Source organism: Chiloscyllium plagiosum, chromosome 16 (assembly GCF_004010195.1).
Source record: "Chiloscyllium plagiosum isolate BGI_BamShark_2017 chromosome 16, ASM401019v2, whole genome shotgun sequence".
NCBI lineage: Eukaryota > Metazoa > Chordata > Chondrichthyes > Orectolobiformes > Hemiscylliidae > Chiloscyllium > Chiloscyllium plagiosum.
The window spans coordinates 8,988,747-9,001,238 of NC_057725.1; the positions used below are offsets into that span (position 1 = coordinate 8,988,747).

General features: G+C 41.1%; 1 protein-coding gene across 1 annotated transcript in view; it reads left to right on the forward strand.

The window, feature by feature from the left end:
• Positions 1–10,922, forward strand: part of luzp2 (leucine zipper protein 2) — a 196,704-nt gene extending 185,782 nt beyond the window's left edge. Inside the window, exon 9 of the mRNA XM_043705424.1 lies at positions 5,696–10,922. Within this exon, the coding sequence (XP_043561359.1) occupies positions 5,696–5,767 (72 nt within the window). The 3' untranslated portion in view covers positions 5,768–10,922. The remainder of the gene's footprint in view (positions 1–5,695) is intronic.
• The last annotated feature ends 1,570 nt before the right edge of the window (positions 10,923–12,492 follow it).

Consider the following 12,492-nt stretch of genomic DNA (forward strand, 5'->3'; position numbering starts at 1 on the left):
GTCCACTGACATTGTCACTACACCACCATGATCAAAAGTACTATCAAATAGGGAAGTTCTACGGAGATTCCTAATGGAGGAAGGGTGAGGATGAGGAGGTCGGCAGGTTGAAGGAAGGAATTCTAATCAGCAGAACTTAATCATAGGTCTAGGCACAATTGAAGGCACTGCTAGCAACAGTGAAATGATTAAAATAGGAACTGTACTGAAGGTCAGAATTAATTGAATGCAGAGATCTTGGAGGAGGATAGAGGAGATTCAGAGGGGCAAACCCAGCATGTGATTAAAAAAGAATGAGGATTGAATGCAGAACGCTATCTCTCCCTCCAGAATGAAATCTGATGTTCCATCAAAACAGGAGACTGAGTCTGACTCCCATTCCAGATGGAAGCAATGTTGAAAGCTCTGATCTGTGGGAGAAAGAAGGGAACTAAAGCCACATTGGCGCAGTCTGGGTTTTTGGAAGTACTCTCAATCCTCCCTGCCCCACAAAAGTGGTGGAATGGTCAGCTTTTGGCTTCCATTCTGGCTGGACCTCTGACGTTAAACGGGATGTGGCTGGTGCCCAGAGACTTAAAGTGTTCCAATATCCATGTGATAGGACGCTGGTTTAATCTGACCCTACCACTCTCAGGGCTGCACTGAACGCCGTCTATTGGGAGCTCGAGGGAAACACAGCCAAGGCCACGTTGGCAGGGGAGTCGGGGGAGTAGGTTTTTGTCCATCATTTCCCCTTGGCTATTACCTTACCTCTGCCCGATGGGAAATCTGAAAATTCACTTCTGTCCATTTACTAACAAATCATCCAAATTAGATTTGGTTAAGCTCAATTGTGTCCAAATTAAACAGGAAGCATCCATCAAAAGGACATTAAAGGGTCTTCAGAATTACTTAAAAGTGTATTCAAAGTATGCTAATAGCCCTGCTTTCATTGACATGATCACTGTAAGAAATGGAGTCAATATCTTACATATGCTAATGTAATTAGTCTGATTTAACCACTTCTTAAAAATGTTGGCAGCTTATCTTGTCAAAATTCTGAAACAATTGCAACATCTATTCAAGAAATTTGGACTGGTGATGCACCTTCAACCCTGAGTATGTAGAGACCATCTCATTTTAAATAGTTTGAAGTAACACTAGCTATTATTGAATATTTTGACATTGAAAATTCTGTGATATGTTAAACTGTTAATCCTGGACAAATGGGCTCTGCTGCATATTAACATAGAAACAAAGGTATTTCTCTGCTGTCTGACATTTCCATTGGTCTATCCCTGTTATCCCTTTGTAAAACTCTGACAATTGTTGCTGAGCCCAATCTGTAACCTTTTCTTGTGGAGTGAGTCCATTGCTCCACTTAGTTTGCTTGCCTCCCTGTAGCATCATTTGCAGGAAATTGTCAGTGCCAAATAATTTTCCTTTTATGTTGCTCATACTTGTCCCGTAGATCAGAAATCAGCATTTAAATGCACAGGATGTAGACAGCCTTTGTACACAGAAAGCATTTGCTTCACCAGTTATGGCCATTAACAGGCTTACATGACTGGCCACCACACAGTTTTGAAGTAAACATAGTTCTGGTGGTGTCGTTAGCGTGCCAAACAACATAATTTGCCTTTTTATTCCACCAGCAATAAGCCAAGAAAAGTGGCTCAGGTCCTTGAGGGGACAGAGTCCTAAAAATCAATCGAAGATGACTAGCACTGAAGTTTCTCATGATACAATGTGACACAGCATTAGAATGTGGACCCTGGTGCATCTCATCTGACCTTGTGAACAATTTTTCTGAGAGCTGTGTGCATTGACAGAGAATCCCACATTGAGCATTCTGTTGAGTACCTTTGTAATGCTCTTCCCACCCTATAGAATAGGATGTGCAACACAGATGAGGCTATTCAGCCCATCTAGTCTAAACTAGCTCCTTTGATGAGGAATTCACTCTTGTCTTACCATCCCCACACCCCATCATTTTTTCCCCTTTCTTTTCTCCAAGTATTTATCCAACTTTCTTTTGAACACTGTTGTTTTTCAGTATCCACCACAATGTAGGATCCTAACCACTCTTTGTGTCCATATTTTCCTTTCCTGTGCCGTCTCAGGTTTTACTGCCAACCCATTGTAACTGAAGTTAAGTCGGACTGTGTGATTAGTGATCCTTCAGCCAATGAAAGCATTTACTATTTACAGACATAAGAATGGGGGGGGGGGGGGGTTGGTGGGGCAAACGTTGGCCATTCAGCCCCTCAGGTCTGCTCAGTTATTCAGTGCAATCACTGGTGTATCTGCCATCCCACCTACCCCCGTGAATATTTCAGCCACTTGCTTCACAACAAGCTATCAACCTCCATCTTGAAAAATATTCAAGGGCTCTGCTTCCATATTTTCAGGAAGAGTTCCAAATATTCATGGGCCTTCGGAAGAAAAACATTTTCACATCCCGGCTTTCGATGGGTGACTGCTGACTTAGACACACTGGGTCCCCGTTCAAGATCCTCCCATAAAAGGGGCCGTCCTCTCCACACTCAAGACCCTCAGGATGTTAAATGTTTTAGTCCAAGTTGCCTGTTGCTCTTCAAACTTCCAACAGATACAACTCTGGCAAATATCCTCTAAATTGTTTCCAATGCATTAACATAGTTCCATAAATAAGGTGACCTATACAGTACACAGAACTCCAGATATCATTAAATTAGTGCCTGTTTAACAGAAACATAACCTCACTACTTTTGTATTCAATTCCCCTGATAATACACAACAGCGGTGCTGCCTCACAGCGCCAGAGACCCAGATTTAATTCCAGCCGTGGGTGACTGTGTGGAGTTTGCACATTCTCCCCGTGTCTGTGTAGATTTTCTCTGGGTGCTCTGGTTTCTTCCCACAGTCCAAGGATGTGCAGGCTAGGTGGGTTAGCCATGGGAAAAGTAGGGTTACAGGGATAAGGTGGGGAGTTGGGGGTGAGTCTGAGTGGGTTGCTCTTTGGAGTTGTTGGGCTGAATGGCTTGTTTCCACATTGTACGATTCTATGATTTTCTAATTATTTGCCATAAATAAGCTCTGCCGAAGGATTGTATTGGACTTGAAGCATTAACTCTGTCTCTCTCTCTCTCTGCTGAGCTGAAAATGTGTTTCTGGAAAAGCGCAGCATTCCTGAAGAAGGGCTTATGCCCGAAACGTAGATTCTCCTGTTCCCTGGATGCTGCCTGACCTGCTGCGCTGTTCCAGCAACACATTTTCAGCTCTGATCTCCAGCATCTGCAGTCCTCACTTTCTCCTCTCTCTCTCTCCGCAGACCAACTGGGGTTTAGACCTTTACCTCCCTGCCTGCTCTTCCAAATCAGTTGCTGTCTCTTTCCAAGGTAGACAGGCAGGAGGCTGGAAGAGCACAGCAAGCCAGGCAGCATCAGGAAGTGGAGGGGTCAACGTTTTGGTTGTAACCTCTTGGTTGATTTCTCCACTTCCTAATGCTGCTTGGCTTGCTGCGCTCTTCCAGCCGTCTGTTTGTCTACCTTGGATTCCAGTGTTTTTGGCTCTTTCCAATGTGGTAACAATGGGGAGAGGCAGCCTGGGGTACAAGGAGCTTCTCCACACTGATTCGGACTTCCTCACTTGCGGGGGTGAAATTGCATTGATCAGTTGCTACTTGAGAGAGGGTTGTTGCTGGCTGAGTCTGGGCTGCCCTGAGAACACGGGCCCCAAGTGCCATAATCCTCGCCCACTCCCCTGAGCTATAAGAGGCCCAGAAATAATACAAGCGCGAGGGCTGACGATTTATCCTCCTGCCCTAGTTAGTGGATTATGAGCAACACTGCACTAATTATAAAATTAAATAATGCTCAAGCACTAAATAGTAACAACTGTAAATATCAAATGAAAATAATTCTAAAAAGTGAGATTAAATCATAAGATACATATGCACAGAACAAGCAACACTTTAAATCTGTTTTTAACAGTATACTAAAATAGCAAGTACATCATTTTTCTATCAACATTAGTATATAATTTGTTAGGGAGCTCAAACCATCTGGTTTCAGATATGTAACAGGTACACTCCTAACAGTGTTTCTGTCCCTGCAGCTTATTTCATATTACAACTCCGAACACTCTTGGCATTTTAACCAATGTTACTCAGTGTGGTATTGCTTGTAGTGAAGTCTATTTACGGAAAGGATGTTCCATAAATAAACATTGTTAAGAAGTACAACTTGCATTTGCCAAGATTATTCTCAATGGTAAGGGATCAATACCAAAGGAGATTAGGTGAGAAATTTCTTTGAAACATGCATGTAATTGTGAAACCTAAAGTGCCAAAGAACCAAAGGCATTTTTATTCATAGGTAAAAGACAATTAGTTCTGTGCAGCATGAGAGATACCACTGAACAAGCAAGAGGTAGGTAGGGTGATGGCGCTTCCATGATCTATAACAGGCTGGTCTGGGGAATGAGCACTCCTGGCTTTATCCTGCACTACTCTGGTCATCTAGGCTACTGAGGTGACCCCCACTTCCCTCCATCGTCCTGCCATCTTATACAAGTTATAAATTCGTTTCAAAATGCTCCCTAGATAATGATGCTGTACATTGCGGGACCGAACTCGATTTAGGTTTCCAGATTAGCTGAACTCAGCCACAGGAGCGAGACATACCAAACTTGTTTTTTGTATTATTCAGCCGAGGACAAGAGTAAAATACACTATGGTTCTATTAAGCATCAGCATGCAACAATTCACACTGTAGAGTCTGTGCATGCAGATTGAGGACTGAGTCTGTATCTGGAAATGACCAGCTCCCTCTCAGAATCACGTCTCGGGTGTTATGGTGAAGCCAGCTGCTGCTGCCTGTGCTCCAGGGTTGGCTAGCACCTTCAAAACAGATATGCAGGGCTGATCATTAAGGGGATAGTTCGTGCTGCATTCCATTTGAATAAAAAAGCATTCTCTATTGTGTAGGGTAACTAAAAACCCACTTGGTTTATGTATTCTGTACAATCTTGAAAAGAAAACAGAAAGACCAAAGGGACGTGAAAATAACCCTTTTGAGGAATATGTTTCAGTCGTGAAGCGGTGGAATAGCTCGGAGACATTTGCCTTGCTCATACATAAGCAATGGATTGTTTCTGTTCAGTGCATGTTGCAATGTTGTGATGGCCTCACTGACTTACGTTGAGTTCTGATCTGGCAATACAGCAAATTCAAAATTTTCATTCTGTTTTTAAAATACATTCATGTCACCCCTCCTTTCCTGTCTTTGTAGCATCCTCCAGCTCAAGGCTTTAAAATATTCAGATCTCTCTAATTCTGACCTCTTAGTGCAGTACTGATTTGAATTGCCTTGAATTGCAGCTGTGTTTCAAGTCGGCCCTGAGACTCTCTCCAAGTGCCTGCTGCTCTGATTTCTATTCTCCTTTAAGTCATTTTTTCAAACTTGCATTTTTTTCCAAGCTTCTATTAAACAACCTTGGAATCTCTTTATATAGCTCAGCTTCAATTTTGTCTGATTATGCTTTGTTTGAAACAACCTGAGATGTTTTGTGAGGTTAAAGGCATCATCTGAACACAAGTTCTCTTTTTACAGTAATCTTGGCTTCATTTCAGCGTACAAAGCAGGGATAGAAAATGTTCTGACACGTCTTTTGTGAAGATGATGCCTTTTCAAAAAGGACAATATCTAAATTCTTCACTCTCTTTATTTTGCAGGAGAAAGCCTACGAATCTTCAAGGTTGAGAAGCAGATCACAAAAACCAGAACAAAACGAAAAAAAAAATTAGAGACTGTGGTTACTAGTCATAAAAATGCAAAGTTGTCTGTTGCAGAAGTGCAACATATATGACAGTAGAATAGTATTGCGTTTAAAAATGATTCCCTTTGCAATCACTTCAGCAATTTTTGTTCAAAGACAGTACAGGTGGTGTATTCTAAGCTGAAGCATGATGTGTTTTACTACAAACACATTAATCTTTTTTAAGATAACTAGACTAAAACTAAAGTGATTAGAATTGCATAGGAGGCTAATTAGAGCTTGTTTTTCATTAGAATTAATGGCAATAGTGGAAGAAGACTGCAATAAACCATTTTTCTTAAGAGACTGATTTGTACTAACATAATCGATTTGACAATGAAGTACTTAGTGTATGCTCTATACTGATGCTGTTGTGATTTTTGTGATCTCTAGTTCACAGGAAATAGTGGAAAAGCTGATTAGTCACTGAAGTCAACAAGCAGGAATCTTGCTATAGTTTGATAACAAGTTTAAAATTAGGAGCAGAAATTCAACCATGAAACATTATGTCATTAGTAAGAGAGTACATGATCATTCAAGAGGCTGATTGAAATCATTACAAGAAATAATAGTCTCCTCCTAATTAACTGTTCGCCAAAAAGATACTTCTATTGCCAAAGTGATCTTTCCCGAGCAGATTTTTTATTTAAAAAAAAGCAATAATGAAAGGTTTTTTTTTAGAAAACTGAATAAAGAAACAATCGTGTTTTAGTTTAAAGAAAAGTTATTTCCTCTATGTTATGAGTGTATGTGATTCTTCATATGACAGCCAGTTTGCCTTGTAGCCATGTCTCAGTGTGTAATAGTCATGTTGTGGGTCAGAGCAGGAATTAGTTCAAGTTCCACTCCTGGACTTGCGCATGAACATCGAGGTTAATACTTCAATGGGGGAAGTGCTCGCTCCGCTGGGGGTGCTGGCTTTCAGTTTTGATATTAAATCAGGTCCTCCCTGTCCTTGCTGGTAGACTTAAGAACTCAAGGCACTTTCTCCAAGAAGTCCACAGAAATCACCGCTGCTATTCTAGCAAAATGGCCTCCCTCAATGAACGCCAGGCATTAGGACATGATCACATTGCTGCCTATGGGAGATTGTTGTGTGCAAATTGGTAGTCATGTTTCCAACAGTACAATAGTGAATACATTTCAGTTACTTCAATTAAGTTGTGCTGTAGTCATGAAAGACACTATATATCAGTAAAAGTTTATTTTCTTCCTAACTGAAACTATCACACCAATTGCTGTGCCATCACTATAAATTTTCCCTTTTCTACAACAGAGTATCTTCTATTGCTACACATACAAAGAAAACTACTTAAGTATCTGCACACAATAGATCTCCTCATAAAGTGCTCACTGACCTAAAAGGTAAGTAAAGCACAAGATAACCCCTCACACTGACACAAGGTCCAATATGCTCTTAACAAGTGTCATATCAGATACAAAAGATGAATTCTCTTTCTCTCTCCAGAAGCTAAGTTGACCTGCTGAGCTTTACTCAGCAATTTCTGGTTTTATTTCAGATTTGCTACATTTGTAGTGTTTTGCTTTCATCCCAATAAATGGAAGTCAGGTAAAAAGAATGAGCGGTTCCCTTGCATTTAGCTCAGATTAATATTTTTAAATCATTCCTTTGAAGTTTGTTCCTATGCTACTTTCCAGAGTCCCTGTTCACTCTCCTCTCCTTGTTTCCCTTTTGCCTTTTTCCTCCCTTGCTCCATTTTACTTTCTTTCATACTTCACACACACCTTCATTTGTACCACCTGCTGTTGCCTGGCAAAGTTGTTACACTTTCATTTATGTTCTGATGTTCCTGCACTTAGCAAAAGAAGTGTGGGACATTCAACAATTCTGGAAAATGGGCTGCTCATCATCACACACTTTCGCAGAAAGTGCTGGAATCGAGCAGCACCTGCAGTAAGAGAAATAAAGTTAACATTTTGACTCCAATACCCACGTCTTCAGAACTTGCTGAAAGATTAAAGCAGAAATTCTGCTGCTGAGGCTTATCAGACTTGACAAGTTATCTCTGTTTCTCTCTCCACAGATGCTGCCAGACCTGCTGAGTTTCTGTTTATTTCAGATCTCCATATTTTGCAGTATTTTGCTTTTAAGTAAGGCATACAATCAATTGATTTTGACACCCAGATGCATGCACTATCTTACCCTGACTGTCCTGTACAGCTGAAGGGAAGCTGGGGTTACAACAGGCCAGTTGTAGAGTATTTGCTGTCTCGGGGATCAGGGTCCACTGAAAAGCAGTCAACAAGGAACACCATGTGATGCAGCACTTAATTTATGTAGTGATCACCACTTTATGTAGAACACAGGGACAGCTTCTGAAAAGATTGAGTTACGAATCCGATCTTCCAGGATGGATAGTGTTATGTTATTCTCTTAGACGTAGATGTAACAATAACACACAAGAATTAGTACATAAATAACTGTGGCTTTCTTATTTGAAGATTAGACTATAAACAAATAATCCTCTCTTGGGAGGCTGTGAAACACATGTCTGACCTTGACCACTGCTATTTCCTTTGACTCAAAGCCAAGGGACTAACATGCCACATCCTGTCTTCAGGCGTTAGTAATTGACAATAGATTAAGGTGTACCCCCTTAAAAGTATATATCATCATATTACAACATTCTCCATTTTTCTAACTACAGGTTTACCCATACTGAATCAGACTATTTACATTTCTTTGTAACTGAATGTACTTTAACAACAAGCAACAAATGTATATGCCTCTGAAAGTTACCACCAGCATTTCTCTGAACTATTTAATCTCGGCTATGGTGGTCGCTGGAGGCTGTGGTACATTTTTGAAATGCCAGGTAGGGATATTTTGTCCACAGTGAGATGAAGTGTGCAGTTATACCTATTCATGTCACATTGTGTCCTGTAACCCATTGACCAGTAGAGCTAAGTGATCTTCTTACCACTGTAAGCATTGCATTTCCAATGGTGGTCCTTGTGGGTCTGTGGTCCTCATCACTGTCTTGGCAATACGCCCATGATTGGTGTCAAAGAACAGAGCCCTGCATGCTGGCACACAAATGATCATTGGACCCCTGGTGTCCACAATTTGGGGTGATTGTGGTGAGTTTATTCAGAGGCACTCAAGTTTAATGAATCCCAGGGATAGAAGCCCTAAGTCTTAGCAGTCAGTTGGTTTGCTGTCAGCTTGTCAAATAATTTCTTGCCATTTGTGTGGATACATACATGTCGGTGTGCAAAGTGGACAGTATTGCATGTACAAGTTTTCAATATGTCGACAGATTGTGTCAACTTGCACAACAATGGGCATGTAACCAGGTACTGTGTAATTCTTTGACTCTAGAACAATAGCAAAAGCTTCTGCTGGGACCACTATGCTAAAATGTTGTTTTATTTTCATTCTTGACAAGTGTTAATTGCCCAGAGGGCAGGTAAAAGTCAACCACATTGCTGTGGGTCTGGAGTCTCATGTAGGCAAGACTGGGTAAGGATGGCACTTTCTTTCCCTAAAGGGCATGAATGAACCAGTTGGACTTTTCCAGCAGTCAATAGTGGTTGCACAGTTGTCATGAGGTTAGCTTTTAATTAGTTTTTTTAAAATTGAATTCTAATTGCCATATTGGGATTCAAACACTTTCCCTCAAACATAAGTATGGAACTCTGCACCACAAGACCAGTGACATTAACACTATAGTCCCACCTCCTCAGGCTGAATGGCAGTTCACTTTGTGCCTCAGTGATCATGTTCATTCTTTTGGTCTAATTCTGTAGCTTGGTGGAACATTTTGTGAATCTTGTCTTCCCGCTGTTTGATGCGTGCTCTGGAATGGCTGTTTCTCCCTGAGTCTTGAATGTGCCTCCCCATGGTGTCGAACCTTTTGTGTTTGTTTACTGCACAGCAGCTTTCAATGTCTTCTGTTGTCAGATGCCCTGCCTACATTGTAGAAGCTGGGTCTTTTCTGTGATGAAACCGTAACATCTGCATTGCTTACTCGGCTTGCCTGCACTGGCTATCATGCCAATACTGAACAAATTCAGGTTTTAAGTTTGCTCAGTGAGCTGGCAGGTTTATTTTCAGATGTTTCGTCACCATACTTGGTCCCTTCAATGACCCTCTGGTGAAACTTTGCCGGAGGCTCTCTGATGATGTTACCTAGCATGGTGACGAAGCATCTGAAAACAGACCTGCCATCTCAGCGAGCAAACTTATGACCTGAACCTCAACCTGAGCTACAAATCTTCTCAAAAATCACAGTGAACAGATTAGTCATTACATGTGGACTCTGTCTACTGATTAATATGGCTTTGTCCTTGTATCGGCTTTGTACTTGTATCAGCTTTGTGGTAGCATTCTCACAGTGTGACATTTGAGTTGGTCCAAGATGTCTTTTTGAACACCTCCACTGGGATAAATACTATTTTGTCAATTCATTTTGCTGCCACAAATTTGCAATCACACCCTTTCCCTCTGAATCTACCTACAAATTGGTCAATGTTCTCTTCCTTTTGCTGTTCAAAGGACATGAATTCTGGATGGTGTCTTCTGAAGTTGAGTACCACTTATAACTGATCTTCGATTGTCGACCAGACCTGATGTCTTTAGCCTGTGGCGGCCTTAGTTGCCTCAAGCATTTTAAATTTCAGTGGCTTCTGTACCTGGTTTAGGATAATTGTGCATCATAAAACACAGCTTGATGTTTTGTCAGAACAAAGTAAATACCAATGGGTGAACTATTGCCTGCCAATTGGATAGTGGAAATTCTGGGCTAATGTTTGCACAATTTTTAATGCTATTTGGACCTTTTAACACCTATTCAAGCTACTTGCTGTTCACTGAGTTCTGAGTTGCAATATCGTTGGTGGCCACTGCTTTAGGTGGACATAGGTTCTTGCTTAACCGCAATGGTGGTGCTGTTGAGCTCTTTCCTGCCTTTTTTTAGTTTAGCTGTAAACTCATCCTATGAAATCGAACTTTTGAAGAAAAAAAGGACTGCAGGCTACAAAAAGGAAAGCAAACGTTGAGACAAGAAAATTTACTGGCTTCTTAGAGTTGTTACAAGCTATTGCGAGTGGCATGGTGGTTTAGTGGTTAGCACTGCTGCCTCACAGTACCAGTGTCCCAAGTTCAATTCCAGCCTTGGGTGACTGTTAGTGTGGAGTCTGCACATTCTCCCTGTGTCTGTGTGGGTTTCCTCTATGTGGGCTCCTGTTTCCACACTGTAGGGAATCTAATCTAATTATTGAATTGATTTTTCTCCTCCAGTCTGTTTGCATTATTCAGCTTTAGCAATCAGAAATTATCTTGTCTGTACAGTTTTGCTTAAGTTGTTCCAGAACCTGCTATTTAAGTTCTGTCCCTGTTTTTAAAAAAAAAAAATCCATAAGCAGAGTTTTACTTCATAAGATCTCTGAAATTTGTACATGTACATTCTTACTGGGCTCCGCTGTCAGCTGCAAAGAGGTATAATCCCAGAATGAAAATGCAGTGTGTGGTGTCCCTTTCACTACACACAGTGAGTCTCGATGTATGCTTTACTTTCACGCCAGCTCTTTTACAGGGTGTGAAGAGATGCAGCTTGCATTCTGTTCAGTTAGATCTTCAGAATCATGTTGCAAGAATGGATAGTGTACTTAAAAATCAAATATCCTCACACACGTCAAGATGCCATCACTATACATTCTTCTCTCAGGTGCAAACGTAACTAATCACACACAAAGGTTAGTGAAACAACAATGCAAGTTATTTTATTCAAAGATATGGCTATTTCCTGATAACGTTAATAAGGAGACAATAAGGCACATGCCTGAATCCTCCACTTCTGCTTCCAATTAATATTTCATGGGTTTAATAATTTGCACTTTATCTCAAGGTGGTAGTCAAAGAGTTATACAGTAAGGGAACAGACCCTTCGGCCTGACCCATCCATGGTGACCAGATATCTTAAATTAATCTAGTCCCATTTGCCAGCACTTGGCTCAAATCTCTCTAAACCCTTCTTATTCATATACCCATCCAGATGCCTTTTAAATGTTGTGATTGTACCAGCCTCCACCACTTCCATTGACAGCTTGTTCCATACACGCACCACCCTGTGTGTGAAAACATTGCCCTTCAGGTCTTTTGAAATCTTTCCCCTCTCACCATAAACCTATGCCCTCTAGTTTTGGACTCCACTACCCTTGGAGAAATACCTTGGCAAGTCATCCTAGCTGTGCCCTTCATGATTTTATAAACCTCAAGAAGGTCACCCCTCAGCCTACAATGCTTCAGGGAAAAAGGCCCCATCCTATTCAACTTGTCCCTATAACTCCAATCCTCCAACCAATTTTGTATCCAATGGGCTAGCTCCCTCTGTATTCTGTGTGATCTAACCTTGCTAACCAATCTACCATGCAGAACCTGGTTAAAGTAATTGACAGTAGTTTATGATTCCCACCACCTCCACCAATGCACCCAATCTCCTTCAAGCTTATTTCATCTAATTGCAGCATACTGGATGTGTGTATGTGTGTGTGTGTGTACTGGAGTGTCGGCTAATTCATACTTATTTGTCGTCAAGGAGGCTACGGCATTGTCAAGATTGTTCACTGAGATCTGTCCTATTTATTTCACCATGGGGTTGTGAAGTGAATTGTTTGTGCAACTGCATAATGCAACAGACGTGGTGTCAGGCAAGATTTTCATTTATGTCTGAAATATAATATGTTGTCTCC